General features: G+C 44.8%; 1 protein-coding gene across 3 annotated transcripts in view; it reads left to right on the forward strand.

Moving 5' to 3' along the window:
• The first annotated feature begins 1458 nt into the window (after nt 1-1458).
• The window catches only part of adgrd1 (adhesion G protein-coupled receptor D1), a 55638-nt gene continuing 37337 nt past the window's right edge, over nt 1459-19759 (forward strand). Inside the window, exons 1-11 of one of the 3 annotated variants that reach the window (XM_053624176.1) lie at nt 1459-2044; nt 2236-2272; nt 4679-4795; nt 6545-6640; nt 9440-9562; nt 11393-11569; nt 13077-13334; nt 15631-15704; nt 17675-17821; nt 18717-18776; nt 19008-19128. In XM_053624176.1, coding sequence (XP_053480151.1) covers nt 1991-2044; nt 2236-2272; nt 4679-4795; nt 6545-6640; nt 9440-9562; nt 11393-11569; nt 13077-13334; nt 15631-15704; nt 17675-17821; nt 18717-18776; nt 19008-19128 — 1264 coding nt within the window. In that variant the 5' untranslated portion in view covers nt 1459-1990. The remainder of the gene's footprint in view (nt 2045-2235; nt 2273-4678; nt 4796-6544; nt 6641-9439; nt 9563-11392; nt 11570-13076; nt 13335-15630; nt 15705-17674; nt 17822-18716; nt 18777-19007; nt 19129-19759) is intronic. The other 2 variants (XM_053624177.1, XM_053624178.1) reach the window with 2 other exon arrangements.

A 19759-nucleotide genomic window follows, 5' to 3' on the forward strand; every position in this document is an offset into this window, starting at 1 on the left:
TCCGGCTTTTCCGATTCAATTAAAAATGAAAAGTAAATAAAACCCACACTAACCCGTGTTGATTCACTTAAACCTCTTCCTGCTTTGGTTTTACTCATGATAATTAAAATGACACCAGCACATCACAGGAAATACCAAGATACAGGATGTGAGGGAGGTTTGGATTAGTATTTATTAGTTTGTTAAAATAGGTCATTGATATATTTGAGTTCCTCACATCTCCACGGTTCATCTGCTCACCGTGGGTTTCCTCCGGGTTCTCTGGTTTCCTCCCGCAATCCAAAGACTTGCGTAGTAGGTTGACTGGCATGTCCAAATTGTCCATAGTGTATGAATGGGTGTGTGATTGTGCCCTGTGATATGCTGGCACCTTATCTAGGGTGTCCCCTGCCTTGTGCCCTGAGTTCACTGGGAGAGGGTCCAGGCTTCCCTTTGACCCTGTGTAGGATAAATGGTATTGAAAATGGATGGATGGATGGACGGATGGATGGGTGGACAGGTGGACGGATGGACGGGTGGACGGACGGGTGGATGGACGGACGGGTGGACGGACGGACGGACGGACGGACGGGTGGACGGATGGACAGACGGGTGGACAGACAGACGGGTGGACGGACGGACGGGTGGACGGACGGGTGGACGGAGGGATGGTCGGGTGGACGGATGGATGGGTGGATGGATGGGTGGGTGGGTGAACGGGTGGACGGATGGACGGGTGGATGGATGGGTGGACAGGTGGATGGATGGGTGGACGGATGGATGGATGGATGGACGAGTGGATGGACGGATGGTGGATGGATGGATGGACGGATGGTGGGTGGGTGGATGGATGGGTGGATGGATTGCTGGATGGATGGATGGATGGGTATTCACTTCAAGAGAAAAAAAAGGAAGGTGAAGGAAAGACTGTTTATAGCTGCTATAACGTAAGTGATGACAGGCGCTAACCTGTCTGGTGTAAACGTGAACATAAGCGATAATAATCCACTATATAATGATAACAGTGGCTCGGCTTCATCACTGATCATTTTCCTATAACATCCTGTACCGCAGTGTTTCATTCCTTACATGTTTATTACCGAAGTGTTATTTGTTGCTGAAATGAAAACGCGCAGCATCATGAAGCGCTTCTAGCAGGTCTTAGTAATGATCGTATTTACGTGTTGTTACAGTTACAGTTACTCTGAGGCTCATACGCAGCTTTTGTTTTCCCTCTGCTCCGCCTCGCGCTTCAATTAGAATGACGTCATTACAGGGGTTCAACTTGCCAGTTGTGCGACCTGCTCGCTCGTGCGCGCTCTCTCTCTCGCTCTCGTGCGCTCTCTCTCTCTCTTTCTCTCTCGTGCGCTCTCTCTCTCTTTCTCGCTCTCTCTCTCTCTCGTGAACGCTCTCTCTCTTTCTCTCTCTCTCTCTTTCTCTTTTTCTATCTCGCTCTTTCTCTCTTTCTCTCTCTCTCTCTCTCTCTCTCTCTCTCTCTCTCTCTCGTGCGCTCTCACTCTCTCTTTCTCTCTCTCTCTCGCCCTCTCTCTCTCTCTCTCTCTCTCGAATGCTCGGTCGCTTTCGCGCTCGCACACACACACACACACACACACACACGTACACGCCAGAAGTTCTCGTGTGGCTGCAGCGCTCGCGCTCGTCAGTGAGCTTCACTCGTGAGAGGATTATGTTGTTTGACAGAATGGATTAGGAGTGAAAAAACTTTGTGTGTGTTTTTTTTTTGAGGAATAAGAAAAAGAAGGAGAGAGAGAGAGGGGGGGAAAAAACGGAGTACAAATGTTCTGGATAATTATTCTGGACTTTGCTCACCCGTGTGTGTCTGCTGTCTAACACTTTTCATGGTACTTCATATCAGTTAGACATCAGATATCAGATGGTCGATTTGGAGCGTTTTTTCCCGTTAAAACTCTTAACTACCATAAAGTGTGAAAACCTTTTCTAAACTTTTATATTCGATTTTTTTTTTATTTATTTTTAATTTTTTTTAACGATGGACTTTCTCTATAAAGTCTTAAATTTTTCTACTTTTGTCAGCGTCCTCCAGGTAAGGTGTTTAAAAGTTGATTATCTGTCAGGTAATATCAGTCAGACACTTAATAATAATAATAATAATAATAATAATAATAATAATAATAATAATAATACTTTGTGTACTTTTATTTAGCTAGCTTTTTTACTTCAGGGGATTTTATTTTAGAAGTTTTTTTTTTTGTTTCTTCCCCCTGATCTTCACAGGTACTTGGTGACCAGGCTGTACCGTCCAAGCATCCAGGTAAAAAACATATTTACTAGCAACAAAAACCATCAAATGAAGAATAAAAGTCTATACGCGACAAGACAATTGAGCGTAGTCTAATGTCTTTGGGTTTTCAATGAATGAGTTTGCAGGTCCCTATAGGTGAACATGTGTCCATTTTAGACATGGCCTCATTGAGAAAGCTGGGTTTTATTTCTCAATGATGGTGTTGTCTCTTGTCTTCTTACAGAGCTAGAGGGAAACTTTATTTAGTACATCACAATATGTTCGTCAAGATATCAAACGTGTGACCCGAGACCTTCCACGTTCACCTGCTTCGCATAGAGCGCCGTGAACTCACAGCCATCTAAACCCATCTGGTTCATAATACCACACGTCCAACTTGACTGTGGACTTGTGGTATTATGGCCGAATCTCACAGACCAGAAGTTACCCTCGGAATCGTTTTATATATTCCTGGATATGCGTTTGAGTCGGATGTAGATTTGGCTCTGATTCCAAACGCCACGAAGAATGTTAAATGTGGATGAATGGCTGCAGTTGGACCATTTTAGACTCGCAATACACTTGCCATAACCACAACTCACTCTTGCGCCAAAACCTAACCCTATTTGTCCCAGTTTGGTCTGCTATCTGGGTGCTCACTGACCCAGATCTGTTTAGGATGTTTCTCAACTAAAAAAAAAACACCAAGATGTTCAAATTTTGGCCCACAGAAAGCGTCAAGCGTCATTATTATTATTATTATTATTATTATTATTATTATTATTATAGCGAAATGCATTTCCAATCGGGTTGTGCTGTAGTTATTGAATAATTCATTTAACGACTAAAGACGGTGATTTGAGATGATTAACCGAATAACAAGCTGAGAGTTAATTAAGGGCTTAATTAGAGATCTCACAGGCAGAAATTAGCCCGTTTGATGGGACTTTGAAATCAATTCTAAACGCCTTACTGCACCCTGTCGTGTCTGTTCTGCTGATACTAAATGAAAACAAATCCTACATGTGTTTAAATGTCAAACCCAAACCATTTCCAGCGTGTCTAGCTGCTGTAAGTTTACATCATATTTGACATTTGGCACGCACGAGGCGCTAAACGTCCCCCTGCCCGGATCTTCCTTCTCCCTGTAAACAAGTCCCGAAGCTAAAACAATCAATGAATCATTTGACCTTTCGTGTACTTATTTCCAGATCAGCTGAGCCGACTCACTTGGTTCTTTGAAGGTGTAACGGTTGCCGAGGGCAAGAACTTTCGGCGTACGCCGTAGCTTTGTGTTCTCGGCTTCATCTGAGCGGCGCGGTCCCTCGGAGGGACTTCGCTCGTTTAGACTTAACTGGAAATCATTTCCGTAATCATAAACAGCCAAGCTGGTTGGGATAAGGGTTGATTAGCGAGCGCCAGAGCGTCTTTTCCCCAAGTCGTCCTGGGGGATGAGGCATGAGGGGACGCCGCGAATGCGAATGAGACCGGGGTCGGTCCCAATGTCCCAGGACGTCCCAAGAAGCAATTTCCCAGCAATACATGCAGAGCTTTCCCTTGACGGGATAAACAAACAAGAACGTGTTTTCCTGTTTGATTTTTATCCGTTAAAACCACGTGCACTACAAGTTCCGTATCTGAAGTGTCAAATATCCTTTAACGTAAACTTAATTCAAAGATTTACCCGTTATATAATCTACTAAATATATCGGCTTGCAGCACGACATCATGGCTTCCCATTTCAGAATCCCATTTAGCTCCGGATCATTCACAGACTGAGCTGTGTGGCGTTGGGAGAACGTTTGGTTTCTAAAATGAATGAATAAATTCAGATTTTTCTTTTTTTTACCGGGGGTATATACTTGTGCTCAGGATGGTACGCCTTGTAGCAGCGCCAAAGATGGGAAAACAGGACAAAGAGGTCGGTCAGGTCAGATAGATTCGGCGAGGCGCTCGACTGCCGTCGTTTCCTAACCCAGATCCGCGAAAGCCGTTATCGGTTCCATCGATAAAACTTCTAGGCACGTGATGGAACGTTTTCAAGCATAAAGCGTATCAATCGACAACCCAGGTTCAGCTGAACTCAGAGACGTCGCGGTCTCGTCAAGACGTTGGTGCACAAACGTAATCGGGACGTTTATGCGTGCTAACGAAGTGCTGCTGCTTTATAAAACCCGACAGTTTCAGTCTTACTTGGACGTTACGTAGAATCGAATGGAATTTCAGGGAAGGAAATATCCTGCAGTGAAAGATATTTTAGCATCCAGTCAGATTCTCATTATATCACGATGTGAGTGATTTAGATGTAGTTAAATCACCCAGCTGCTATTATTACTCATGTAGGAGTGTTTTGGGGAGGCCGAAACAAGACATACTGTATTCATGCATGTGAATTTTGCCCCGTGTGCGCGTGTGTGTGTGTGTGTGTGTGTACAGGCCTGGATGTGCTGGCCACAGCGTCACACTACTGGCCCCTGGATGATGTAGACGGGATCCGCAGCCTGAGGGACCAGATTGGGAATAGAACAGGTCATATTAATGGGACTGATATAAGTATGTGCACCAGTTTTGGCTTTTGGCTGTGTCACCACTTGCTACGTCTGGTCTTGTTCTCTCTCTCTCTCTCTCTCTCTCTCTCTCACTCTCTCTCACTCTGTCTCTCTGTCTCTCTGTATCTCTCTTCTGCATTCCTGTTGTCTTTATGTTGATTCTTTTATGCCTCTCTCTCTCTCTCTCTCTCTCTCTGTCTCTGTCTCTCTCTCTGTCTCTCTCTCTCTGTCTGTCTCTCTCTCTGTCTCTCTCTCTCTGTCTCTCTCTTATTGTCTGTTTCCTTGTCTATTGCTCTCTCTACCGCTGTTCTGCATTCCTGTGCTTACGTTTACTCTTTTCTGCCTTTCTCTCTCTCTCTCTCTGTCTCTCTCTCTCTGTGTCTCTCTCTCTCTCAAAGTGAAAAGTCAGTCAAAAGGTTGCCTCTCTCTCTCTCTCTCTCTCTCTTTTTTCTGTGTATCTCTTTTTTTGCATTTCTGTTGATCCTTTGCTGTCCCTCTCTGTCTCTCTCTCTCTCGCTAGCTCACTCTTTTTCTATGTCTCTCTCTCATTTCTGTCAATCTCTCTTTTGCATATCTGTCTTTATGTTGATTCTTTTCTGCCCTCTCTCTCTCTCACTAGCTCACTCTTTTTTTCTCTCTCTCTCATATCTGTCTTTACGTTGATTCTTTTCTGCCCTCTCTCTCTCTCTCTCTCTCTCTCTCTCTCTCTCTCTCTCACTAACTCACTCTTTTTTCTCTCTCTCTCATTTCTGTCTTTACGTTGATTACTTTCTGCCCTCTCTCTCTCTCTCTCTCTCTCTCTCTCTCTCTCACTAGCTCACTCTTTTTTTCTCTCTCTCATTTCTGTCTTTACGTTGATTACTTTCTGCCCTCTCTCTGTCTCCGTCTTTTCTTCTCTCTCTCTCTCTCTCTCTCTCTCTCTCTCTCCCATCCATGTCTTTTTTCTCTCCGCGCTCTCTTCTCTCTGGCTTCCTCTCCCCAGCTGTCAAGCATTCTTCTGCAGTCACGTCTTGCCGCGCTACAGAGATCTCTGTTCAGTTTGTGCAGCTGTCCTCAGTCCTAAGCGACCGAGCGGCACATTTGTGCAGCGTTTGAAAACCACGCACGCCGATCGTCCGTGAACCGTTACCTCGGTCCCGATCGGCGCGCTGTCGGTCGTTCTCCGCGACACAGACGCGCGTGTCTCCTGTAAAGACGCCTTTGCGTTAGCAAGGCTTTGATGAATTCTTCCAACGGGAGACAGTAAATCCGTTTGGTTTTTTTGGGTCGTCTCGCCACGCCACGTTCTACAGATTGTTTGATTTACATGAGATGCATGGTTACGTTCGAGCCTTCGCTCTAATTCAGAACAGCGCGACAAACTTTTACCCGTGCCTTAAAGTATCGGTTTGCACATCTGTAGCCGGTCCTGTGTTTTCCCACATGCACCACCTGGGTCTCATCTAGCTGCTGACAGAAACAGCCTATAAATTTATCAAGGAAAAGACCTGTTGTTTTACCGTTTATCCTCCAGACCCTCTTTTTTTGTTTAAGATCACCCTGTACATGCTAGTGCTGTCTACTTCTGTTGTAAATCTCTCTCTCTCTCTCTCTCTCTCTCTCTCTCTCTCTGTGTGTCTGTCTCCTCTCACATCGCTGTGTTTGTCTATGTGCACATGTGCTTGTATTGGATGTCTCTTGTTTTGTTCTTTTGTCCTTTTCTGTTGTGTGTGTGTGTGTGTTTTTATTTCTCCCACGTCTCTCTCCATCACAGCACTCAGAATCCACAACCACACTGTCCTGCCTGCCCATAACTCTTCCTCTGTGTACACCAATGACTCCGCCTACACTAATATTTCCGTCTCTGTAGGTGAGGTTCCTGCACAGATACCTCCTCACAGACCATTTTAATAATTAACCAAAGGAAAAAGCTCTCAATAGACATTCTCTCGAGTGATTTTGCTGTAAGTCCAGCTTCATGGTGCGCTCTGAGACCTAGTACGGCTATCTTTTGCACCTTTAATATGTCTCTTACAACTTAGCTATAATATACCTTTTACAAGATTTATGCTACCTAAGTAGACCCTAATGACCATTTAAAGCTTTAAAGGTACACTATATGCCACATTCTAGGTACAAATATTAATACTAAAGGTGAGGTGCATGACTGTACCAACCCAATGTAATGGTAGCACTGTAGTAGCTGCATGCTTTTATGAATATTAAACTGGGTGTTCCATAGGTACAGCGTCATTGGGTTACTGTACCGTATATACTTGTGATGTATGTTAGCAGGAAAGAACCAATCTAAATCGTTCTACAAATAGGAATTTGTGTATTGAGAAAAAATGGTGGATGTATTGAGCAGGATTGATGAATAAAAGCTTTTGCTATGCCCGTTATGATGCTGGAATTATGGGATACACTGGTGTGTTACTGGGAAGGTCATGCTGTTTTCTTAGCCACGACGGCGTGACGGTACTGAATTAATGATGCAGTTTGAGGCAGGGGAATATAAAGTTCGAAATGAGACCGATTTCTTTAACTTGATAGTAAGATTGGACTACACTTGGGGTTTGTGAAAAATTGTTTTGTTCCGTTTAAAGAAAAACTTAATACGCACAATTCGTTTTTGGGGTTTTTTTTTCTGGGTCGTAAAATTGAGAATATCTTTATGTACGGTTGCAAATCAGTGCAAATCAGGTTTATTGTCAACATGTACAGCTGTTTGCGATGAACAAGTCAAACAAATGCGATGGAAATAGTTCGACACGACGAACGCTTCGAGCGGTTTCCTCAAATTCAACTGAAAACGCAGCTTATGATGATTTCTCCAGTCTCAAAGTTATTCAACCCCCTCATGGCGAGCATCTTTAGTACATATTGTAGTAGAGCAGGCTTTTGCTGTTATGACCTGCTGCAAACGAGATGCAGAGCTTCTGGCAGTGTTCCTCAGGAATCTTCTCCCGTTCCTCATGAGCAATAGCTTCCAGGTCAGTGATATTCTCGGGATATCCACCTTCTTCAAATCCCACCAGAGATTTTCTATGGGGTTCAAGTCAGGTGACTGTGACGGCCCTGTAGAATCTTCCAGGACTTCTACAACCAAGCCTTGGTGGAATTTGAGATGCGCTTGGGATCGTTGTCCTGTTGGAAGGTCCGACGACGCCCGAGCTTCATCTTCCTCACAGACGGTGTGACGTTTTCTCCTTCCACACGCTGCAGGTCTCCAGTGCCAGAGGATGTAAAGTAGCCCCAGAGCATCAGCGAGCCTCCACCATGCTTGACTGTGGATGCACACCATACGCACCTTACTGTGCTCACTGAAACCTCAGTGTCTGTTCCCGCCAAGTCTTGCTGCAGGTCTTTTAAGACTGGAGAAATCATTATAAATTGCGTTTTCAGTTGAATTCGAGGAAGCCACTCGAAGCATTCGTCACGTCGAACTTTGATTTGTTTAATCGCGGACAGCTGAACGTCTGTACATTTCGATCATAAACCTGATTTGCACTGAATCATTGTGATTCCAACTGTATTTTGTCTTTTGTTTTTTTTAAAAAAAGAACAAAAGATACTTTGAAGTTCTATCACACTCATATAGATGGATGGTGAACTGTTCCTTCCTTTCTGTCTTTCTCTCAGCCGTTACTCACGCTGTCCTCTCACACTCCACTCCTTGATCTCTTTTCGCCCCTACATCCTGCACGCTCACCCATTCGCTTTTTTCACTCTCACGTCTGCTTCGCTGCCTCCCCCCATCCCCCCCCCCCACCTTCCCCATCGCGTTCGTCCCCCTTCCTCTCCGCTTCCTCCCAAAACACATCCATTCATGAGTTGAAGCTTGTGCGTTACGACTCCCGGGCTCATCCGTAAACTCCCAGCACCGTTTGTCCTATGAATGAAGATGTGTAGTTGAATGAGTCATCCTTTTGCGCCCACACGGAGATCCACGAGAAGGTGGAACTTGTTTTGACAACGCTATTCACCAGTTTACGGCCACGCCGATTCACTATCCAGGTCATGTCATGATTCCCTTGCTACAGGCTGCTGTTGATGTCATCTTTGTGGCAAAATATTCTGTCAGATGATACGATATAGTGCAGTCAATATGGAGTTGTTCACGACAGTATAGGCTGTATAGACGGAAACAGTAGGCTGTATAGATGAACCCGATTGTCTGATAAGTAACTAATACCTGTATGTAATGGAGTAATGGTCATGACATCACATGACATCGACAAGACCTCTCCAGACCTTCCATCTGAGCCACGCGCTCGCCAGTACGAGGTGGAGCACGTGTAAACACTCAAAGATGGATGATGTCATGTTGGCCCTGATTCGGTGAAGGCAAACAGTGCAGTCTTGTTTATTAATTTCATAATCTCATAAAGTCAGAGCCGCACTCGTAAATCCAGACCTGGCCCGGCTAGCATGCCAACCGAGCGCCACTTTTTCAGCTAAGCTCGAGCTGATTAACGTTTCGAAAAAATTAAATAAATAAAGATGTTGAACGAACGAGCACAGAAAATACTTTCTTTCTTTTTTTTTTCGGTGATGTGTAGCTGTTTATTTTCCACGAATAGAAAGCTGTATTGAGGTGGTATCGGTTGGTACAGACCGGCGAGTGATGGTTTCAGGTGGTTTAACAGGTCGGGTGTTTTTACTGTAGACATCGTAGAAGGAGTGGTGAACAAAGGCATCTATCTGAACGGAGACCGCGGGGCCACCTTCCTCCACTTCGGCAACTACAAGAACTCGTGCATCAGCGACCCCACGCTGTGTGGACCACAAGGTAAAGCTCTGTTAATCACTCCGTCTCTATCGCTCGCTCTCTCTTTTCCTCTTCTCTCGCTTTGTCTGTCTATCTCTCTCAGACTGCTGACTGCTGTCCATCTTTCTCTCCTTCTTTCTTTTTCCACCCACATACATGTTGTCTTTCTTTTTTTCCACTGGCCTAATGTCTCTCTGTCTCTCTCTTTTCTCTCTCTGTCTTTCCTCTCATTTTGTCTCTCTTGTTTTTTTCCTCCTTGCTCTATTCTCTCTCTCTCCCTGTCTCTTTTACTCCCTCTCTTTTCTCTTTTTTATCTCTCCCTTGTTGCTCTCTTCCCGTCCTCTCCCATCTCTCTCGCTTATTTCTGTCTTTCTTTTTTACGTCTATCTCTCTCCCTCTCCTATTTATCTCTCTTTCTCATATCTCATCTCTCTCTCTCTTTTCTAGTTCTAGTAGCTTTTCTGTCTTTTTCTCTCTCTTGATCTTTTCTCTCTCTTTTTCTCGCCGGTTCCTCTCTTCTCTTGCTCTCCCATCTCGCTGACTTATTTCTGTCTTTCTTTTCACCCCCCTCTCTCTCTCTCTCTCTCTCTATCATTTATCTCTTTCTCTCTCTTTCTCATATCCCATATCTCTACCTCTCGCTCTCTTTCTTATCTCGTCCCGTCTCTCTTGCTTTTCTCTTTTTCCCTCGCGTGCCCTTTTCTCTCTCTTTCTCCCGCTTCTATGTCTCCCTCGTTCTTGTTACTTTATTTTTCTCTCCCCCCCCCCCCCGTTCCTCTGGGGGGTTGTTTCTTTCCTCTTGCAATACTTTACTCTCTCTTTTCTCATTTCTCCCTCTCTCTCTCTTTTTCCTCTGAATTCACATGTCTCTAGCATCCTTCCTTCCTCTCTCTCCCTCTCTCCCTCTCCTTCTCATTCTCTCCGTTTGATCTCCCATCGGTTCTACTTGATACGTTAAAGACTTATTTCCTGTTTACTCATGCCTCACTAGGGTGTTTCCTGTGAAAGATCCGATACGGCGCGTGACCTCCTTCGTACCAAGCGGCGCAGTAATGGGGCCGCGCTCATCGTGAGCGATTCTAGATGAATCATTTTTACGTCCATCAAGCCAAAATGACACAACAATAGCTAACGATTCGAAAACTACATTTATGACACATCAAGACTTTGCGGCTCCAGCTGTCAGCTGAATTATATCGGCTTACGTTAGCGCAAAAAGGCGAAATTTTCATGCAGGGCCTGACATCATCTGGCGTCCGTCCCACATTATATCAACTCGCATTTCTTTTTTTTTTTTTCTTTTCAGAAAAAAGCACAAATATTATATTCATATTCAGCTGGACTTGCACAGGGGAAGTTTGAGCTCAGATGGATCTGTGCAATTATTCAGCCTCGAACGTGCATTTGTTTCTCAGGTCCTTGGCAGTCGCACCAGGGTTACAGAAAACATCAATTATGCTTGCATAACTCAAAGATTGCTGCATACATATATATCAAAACAGTGTTTTTGTTGTTTGTTATTTATACCCTTGGTGTTAACAAATCATCACACGCTATTACTCTTAGATGCTTGCAGGCCATTGCATTCATTCATCTATTCCAGACACTGTTTTATTTCCCCCCTCGGTCCCAGTCATGACAGTGTGTCTTGCTTCAGAATGAATTGCAGTGTACCCCTCGAGAGGCTCGTTAATCACGTCCTGCTTGCTGTCGGTGCTCGCTTCCGTCTGTGATCACACTACGCTCTGACTTGCTTTTAATGTACGTCTGTCTCGTAACGGTCATTTATAAAACGACTCAAACTCAAAGCGCGCTCTGGATAAAGCTTTCTCGCGACGTTCTCCGCGGCAGGGATCACGTTCTCCTTCTTCTGGAAGAACCAGGAGTCGCATTCGCGCTTCGCTGTGATGTCAGGAGGGAAAATCATCTCCAACGGCTTCTCGGTCTACACCAACCCCTTGGGAGGATATGTGGAGTTCTACACCAGACGAAACTCTCAACGCTGGAAAGCAAATATTAACCTGCCAGGTATTTCACTGAGGGTCGCTGAGAGGGGGCGGAAATGACCGCGTGTGTGTGTGTGTGTGTTTTGATTATGTGAGGTGAGGTTGGGAAAGAGCGTATGGATGGTTTCAGATGGAGTCACGAAGCTGTTGCAAGCTTAGGGTTAGCGGTTAGGGATTAGGTTTAGGGTTGGGTTTAGGGAGTAGGGTTAGGTTTAGGGGTTAAGGGATTAGGTTTAGGGAGTAGGGTTTATGGTTAGGGATTAGGGGATGGGGATTAGGGTTAGGGTTCAGGGGTTATGGTTAGGGATCAGGGATTAGGGTTAGGGATTAGGGGTTAGGTATTAGAGGTTGGGGATTAGGGTTAAGGATCAGGGGTTATGGTTAGGGATTAGGGGTTATGGTTAGGGATTAGTGTTAGTGATTAGGGGTTGGAGATTAGGGTTAGGGATCAGGGGTTATGGTTACAGATCAGGGGTTAGGGATTAGGGGTTGGGGATTAGGGTTAGGGATCAGGGGTTATGGTTAGGGATTAGGATTAGGGTTAGGGATTAGGGGTTGGGGATTAGGGTTAGGGATCAGGGGTTATGGTTACGGATCAGGGATTAGGGGTTATGGTTAGGGATTAGTGTTAGTGATTAGGGGTTGGGATTAGGGTTAGGGATCGGGGTTATGGTTAGGGATTAGGATTAGGGGTTATGGTTAGGGATTAGTGTTAGTGATTAGGGGTTGGGGATTAGGGTTAGGGATCAGGGATTAGGGTTAGGGATTAGTGGTTGGGGATTAGGGTTAGGGATTAGGGTTAGGGATTAGGGGTTGGGGATTAGGGTTAGGGATCGGGGTTATGGTTAGGGATTAGGATTAGGGGTTATGGTTAGGGATTAGTGTTAGTGATTAGGGGTTGGGATTAGGGTTAGGGATCAGGGGTTATGGTTAGGGATCAGGGATTAGGGTTAGGGATTAGGGGTTGGGGATTAGGGTTAGGGATCAGGGGTTATGGTTAGGGATTAGGGGTTACGGTTAGGGATTATGGTTAGGGATTAGGGGATGGGGATTAGGGTTAGGGATCGGGGTTAGGTTTAGGGATCAGGGGTTATAGTTAGGGATTAGGGTTAGTGCAAGTGCAATCTACAGTGCTTGGTTTTCCTCGAATGTTTTTAAAAGTAAACACGGTAATATATATATATATATACGTTTTATATATCGTTTACGAACAAAGTCCATGCGTTTTTCTGCGACAAAGCGAGCGAGTCTTAACCAGAATCGTTACAGAACACAATCGTTATTTTAAGCAGAAATACCTGAACATCTTATACCGCGTTGCTAAAACCCTGCAGGCAGAGATCAGATAGTTCTGAATTTTATATCCGCGTATCGGAGATCATCTCCTTGGCTGGATTCAAACCTGTTTTGTTTTTGTTTTTCATCTAAATTTGCAAAACCTGTGACTGATATTACTTGTTATCTCTGTTCTAAAGCAGAAAACTGTTCACCAAGCCTGTTTAATACTCCTTTTAACGTCCTCTCCGCAGGACCTTTCTGGACGCACATCCTGTTCACGTGGACCCTTAAAGACGGCCTGAAGATCTACATCAACGGCACGTTCGACATCGGCGACCCGAAAGGCGACGTGTCGCAGAATTACGGCAATACGTACGCGGATTTGGTGATCGGGACGGGATCCAGCCACTCGTACGGGCACTACGTCACCGCGTCCTTTGATGAGTTTGTCATTTGGGAGCGAGCGCTTTCAGCCAAAGAGATCTGGCTCTACTATAAAGCTGCCATAGGTAGTTTATTTATTTATTTATTTATTTCTTTTTTAAAAAAATCAAATCCACAAACTGTTTTCATACAGCTACTACTAATATTTTCGCTATATTTATATTGCTCTTGTCTTTTAGTTGCTCCCCTTGTTGTCCAGCTGTCCCTTTGACTCTTTGCTTAGTAGCACTTGCACTATGGCACGTCAGGCCTGTGACAGATGGCAGGGAATGTCATGTGTTCGGATTTAGACATAATCTAGAATGTTCTTCATACACACACACACACACATCCTATATATACACACACACACACATATATATATGAGAACTAACGTGTTGTAACGCGAATTCGTTCAAGCTTGATGGATAGACATTACGGAAATTGATATTTACCGACGAGGCTTTGTTGTCAATATATCACGAGTCCCAAGTTTTCTTTTCATTCCTCGCATGGCATAAGCAATCCATCCAGTCTTATTCAATTCGTGACACAAAACATCTGCAGCTTCGATCATTTCCTTTTTTGCCCTTATCGCTTATGAGCACGCCAATAAGGAAGGCGTGCTCTTTTTTTTTTTTTTTGTTGAGGCGCATTCCTCCACACTGAAAAACCAGATAAACAACTCTATCTGTAAATCAAGTTCAAACCCCGCTTCCATCTTTTTTCCCTTTTTTTTTTTTTCTTCTTTTTCTTTTAAATTGGGGCAGCACATATTTTTACCTTATATGTATGTAATAGCATGCTCGCCATTGTATAAGGGCTTTCCGTTGTGGTTTGAGACTGAACGGGTTTGGAGGTCATATTAGAAACCACTGCTGGGGTTCCGTTTTAAAGTGCGGAGTGCTTTTCAACCGTCAAAACGTCGTGGCGGTTCTCGCGCCGGCTAGCTTCTCCTCGCGTCGCGCAACCCTTCTACGATCTTGCGACACCCCCCCCCCCCCCCCCCCGTTCTTACTATTGATAAAGTCCAGGACGGCTATCCAGAGCGTTATTAACTGCCCTAATGATAACAGTACAACATCCCCTGTCAGTCTAAAAGTTACTCATCGTGAGCCTGTTTTCCGTTGCATCAAGATCACCTGACCTGTACGAGTCGCCTGTAGGGCTGGACCGAGCCCATGTGTCTGCCTTGTTTCATCAAAAGCATCGGACCCCACCAAAGAGTCAGCAGGAACGAATTACTTCCCTCTTACAAAACGGCCTGTCGTTCTCTTCCAAAACGAATACAATAAAATGCTGTAAAGGGAGGTTGACGAGTTGATCCTCTGCTACGAATGCCTCCCAGGGTGAGGCCATGAATAATAATAAAAAAAAAAAAGGTTAAAAAATCGTTCTCTACCAGCAAATCATACGTAAAAAGCCTTTGTCTGCGTTCAATCTGAACCTCCGGAGAATCCGAGGCCTCTCGTTTAGCTGCTTTGTGGTGGATTATTTGTGTTAAATGGCAGTTGTGATTACCTCACTGTTTGAAACAGCGCTAGCTGTGGACTTGGCGAGCGTCGTTTACCCCCTGCACTTTCGCTGGGATCTCAGCTGGAATGTGTTCTGTTAAGCCCTCTATCGCTGTAAAGGAAAATAAATAAATAAATAAAGTTTTTTTTATAGATGAAGAACACAGCTTTTGTTCCGTAGAGTCACGGACCGTAACCCGAGAGAGTTCGTCTTGTTTCTCGAAGTCACGTTCTGTAGAACGACCGGTCGTTATTCAACGTTATTACTTAACGTCGCTCATCATTTGAATCGGACTCTTTTATACTTCTGCCTTGAATCGTTCAACTCGCTGAATTTTAAAATAAATAAATAAATAAATAAGCACTCGTCTAGGGAGGCTGTAAGGCTCCTCTCTAATTGGTCAAGCGTGTTCTTGTAGGAAAATGCTCTTCGTCTAAGCCCAGGCCGAGCCGGGAAGAATTGGTGTCACGTTTACCTTTCTCACGGGCGTGCGGATCACGTGTAACACCGGTGAATCTGGGGCTATTGAACGTTTTCCGATGCAGCGTTGAGTTTTACCGAACGTTCATCACTTTCGTTGAAGAATGATGCCTATTAAATGAGTGTCCGTATAGTTCTTTTGTCTCTGTGTATCACTGAGGATCTGCTTTATCCTCCTAAATCTCCTTTTCGGAAAGATTCGAATCTATTTGTGACGTTATTCGATTCAGTGTCGATTGCTAATAGCCCTAAGAAGCGATCAGTCGATACGTTAGGGTTAGTGTCTTTGGTGTGGGGGGAAAAAGTAGAGAAAAGCCCACGATGCCGTCCGGATAAGTGTTAAATTAACGGGTGTTTTCTCTCTCTCTCTCTCTCTCTCTCTCTCAGGCGAAGACGTGGTTTATCCTCCGACTACCGAGTCTCCGTCTTCCGTCCGCTCCACGACAGACGCCCTTCTGCAGGTAACACTTCATCACTTAAATCCACGTGCCAAACCAAACCTCGCTGCCAGGTCTGTTTAGTATCGCCCGAGCCTCTGCGAGCGACCGAAAGCGGAAAAACACCGCAGAGAATAATACATTGTTCGGAAAGAAACCACACGGCCCCAAAATATAAACAGATGGTCTTGGTGGATTTTCGGTTAGGGGGCAGCGCATGTCAAAATAGTGATATATTTACTATGTAATAGCGGAAAGATCGCAGATGCGATACGAGCTAACGGTCTAATTGTCCCTGGCTGTTCGATACCACTGAGTCTTGACCCCATAGTTCTGCTGTTTGTCACTCAGACTGATTACTCACTGAAATCAGCCCAGTAACCAAAACAGCTTGTTCCTCAAACACTGGTATAGCTGTTTAACCCCGGATCGTGATAAATTACTCACAGTAAATCGATGGAAAACCTTGATTAATGACCGAAACGTTTCGTCAGCCGTGACGTAGGAAAGAAAGCCAGTGTTCTTTCCTTATCTAAGGTTTCCCATGGTGTTAGGAACCTTTTTTTATATTATATATATATATATATAAAACAAAACCTGTGCTACAAGGTTCCTGTTTAACAGTAATAATCGATTAGTATTTGAACTCTTGTAGATTTGTCTAGATTTCAGCCAGGATTACAAATCCACATGTCTACTGCACGCTAGACAAATTCAATTTAAAGGGTATATATATATATATATATATATATATATAAAATATATAATTAGTGGTCAAAAGCAGGTCTACAGGGACTGAATTAAAATGGACCAACACGCTGTAGTTGAATTGAGGCGTGTCTGACGTCTGTAACCCGATTTCGATTTTAAATCTCGAGCGTATATTGTGTTAAGAGTTTTAGGAGTAGCGGAGTACACTAGTGAAGTACGCGGGGAACGCGGCGCCCCGCCCGCGCTTGGTAACTTCATTTGGCCGCTAGTAAATTAGCGTAGGTATTCAGGTCGCTGACAGATCCACTCTGCCCTCCTACAGCGGCGAAGAGAGCGAGATTTACAGCCAGCATTTTACACCCTCTCAAAGCGTCCTCGGTGACTTTTCCCCACGTCAGACACCGAGTGTATAAACGGAGAGATGATCCGTGCGCTCGGTACACACTGTACGTGAGTTATGCATTCTGGAATGATTAGGGGATTTAAAGCTAATACGGACACACGACAGCCGAGGGGACACACACACACACTCACACACACACGCACACACGCACACACGCACGCATGCCGACCTTTTGCTCAAGATCCCAGCAGGAAATGAGGTGGAGTTCAGACCCATAAACACAAACAAATCCATCTCTCTTGTGGAGCTATTGTTTATCTCCAGACTCTGAGGAAATGGAAAGAAATCGGATATCGAGCGCTCACGCAAGAGGCATCGCTGCAGATTATTAAGCCCGGGAAGTCAGAAACGTGAGAGGGAGGGGGAGAGAGAGAGAGAAGTTCAGAGACGGCTGAAACGTTCCCAGATTCAGGGTGCCTTCCTTTTGGGTGCAGATAAAACAACACGGCAGGGAGAAAGGTGGTCTGCAAGTTATTTCGGACAATTTGTTGTAATTGCTCGGAACTAGCACGCGGGACTTTTCTGTGCACGTAATCTTATTTGCACCTGTACCCGGCAGCCGGGGGGAGGAGGCGGCGGAGGGGGTGGAGGGTGCGCAGGGAGGGGGCGGGGCGGGGGCATGCTCACACAGCATCCAGGCAGATTTAATGAAGATGGAGCTGGACATAACTTTAACTTAGAGGAGTAGGAGCAGACCTTAATTCAGTTACATCCTGCAAGAAGATCATTTTCATCAATTAAATCTGTAACCTAAAACACACGGGATCGATAAGTGACGTAGGTCTCAAGTCGTTCCTCCCTGGGCTCTGCTGTTGATCACCTGATCTCTTTGCTTGGCTTTGTGTCTATGTCTGTGTGTGTGTGTGTGTGTGATCTACAGGAAACAGCAGCATCACCCTACAGCACTGTCTCTAACTTCACAGAGATTCATGACTCAGTGTCCATGTCTCTGCAAGGCTTCCTCCAGTCTTCCTTCATTCTGCCCAATAGGACTATTCCTAAGGACACGGCTCACAATCTGACACAGGTACACGAGGAAAAAAATATCCTATAAGCACCATACGCTACGTCGTACATATACAATACCATGCAAAAGTCTTAGGCACCCTATTTAATTTTTTTTTTTCAGCACAAAAACGTTTCAGATTCCCAAACGTTAGTTAGTTTTCCAGGACGAAATGAAATGTTACGGATAAAAAAACGTTTGTAGGTCAGTAAAGAAAGCAGCGTGTTAAGTGGTAAGAGACACTTTTCAGACAAAAAAAAAAAAAACACCACACAATGAAGGCTGCTGGATTTTGCGGCAGGAATAAGACGCGAGTGCGACGGTCAAAGTCTCCAGAAGAACCGTGTCCGGTCCTGCACCATGCTAATCTCCTTATAAAAACGCACTAACTCTACCTGAGACGACTTCTTTTTTTTTTTTTTTTAAAAGCGAAGGGTCGTGACACCAAATATCGCCTTTGTTTCATTTATTCCTGCTCACTGCTCTGTGTAGTATTATTTTTTCAAAAATGGAGAAACGTTTCATTTCATTATTTTGGAAGGCATGTTTGCTCTACAGCATTTCCTCGCACGTGCCTAAGACTACTGCACAGTACTGTTCATCATACCGTTCGTGAGTTTGGAGATACTGTATAGATGGGATGGTCAGGGGTGCACATACTTTTAGCCATGTAGTGCGTGCACGCTGTGGCATTTTATTCTATGGGGCTGTATTAGATTTATATCTAACGGGATACGGGCGGAAGTCTCGAGGCCTAGGATCAGGCTCGGATTTGAGCTCGGACGTTTGTTTTATATTTAATTTCGCAGCGCTAAGAGTGAATTCGTCAGATTGGGTCAAACGTAAGACACTCCAGGTATCCAAAAAAAAAAAAATAGAAGTAGAATGAGTTGTTTGTTTGTTTGTGCGTTTGCAGTCATTTCTGAAGAGCGTCGACGAAGTGATATCCTCCAGTAGCTGGCGAGAAGACGAGGAGGTACGCAGAAACGCATGCGCTACGTCATTATGCTACGTCAGTAAAGATCTGACGGTTGGATGGATGGATGGATGGATGGATGGGTGGGTGGATGGACGAACGAATGAGTGGGTGATTGAGTGAGCGTGAAGGCTTTCTAACGCGGATGAGTGGGGTCGTTTATGAGAATTAACACCATGCCGTGTGTGTGTGTGTGTGTGTGTGTGTGTGTGGGTGTGTGTGCATCATCAGTCGACTCCTGTAATCAGTGGACTCATAGACACAGTGGACAAAGTCATGGGGCACATGGTGTCCAACCTGGAGGCTAAACCGAATTCTCTTGTCGCTTTTGGTGGAAAGAGCTATGTTGCAGGTCAGTGGCAACACACACACACACACACACACACACACACACACACACACACACTTACCTTTGCCCTGGGTCACATTATAAGAAATAGATTTCGCTGGTCGTGTAGTTGACCCCGAGTATATAAATGACACACGCTCACCAGACAGAGCAAGTGGTGGATTAATACATAGCTAACAGGCTAACAGGAAGTGCGTCATAGAGGTACGATTATTACTTAAATACTGCGTCATCACAGAGGAAGAGGAGGAGGTGAGGGATGGCTGGAGAGACAGGTTCGAATTTCCTTCAAGGACTGAGTAACATGCTAGAGTTGACTGTTTGCCCTGATAACTGCATCAGCCGTATTTACAAAAGTCCCTTTGGACTTGTCTCTTGTCTTGCCTCCTTCTCTCTCTCTCTCTCTCTCTCTCTCTCTGTCTGATCCTCCCTGATGATTACGATTAGATTAGGATCCTCAGGGTTGTAGATCACAAGAGTCTATTTTTTTTCCCCCCGGAACTCAGAGCACTTTACAAACAAGTGAATAAATCCTAACGGAGCGATAAAGAGTTTGCCCTCGAGCACGTTTGGACTCTGCAGAAGGGGCGAGTTGAGGATTGGAATGCATTCGAAGGTGTCCGGTTACCCGGAA

This window comes from Ictalurus furcatus, chromosome 5 (genome assembly GCF_023375685.1).
Source record: "Ictalurus furcatus strain D&B chromosome 5, Billie_1.0, whole genome shotgun sequence".
Taxonomy (NCBI): Eukaryota; Metazoa; Chordata; class Actinopteri; order Siluriformes; family Ictaluridae; genus Ictalurus; species Ictalurus furcatus.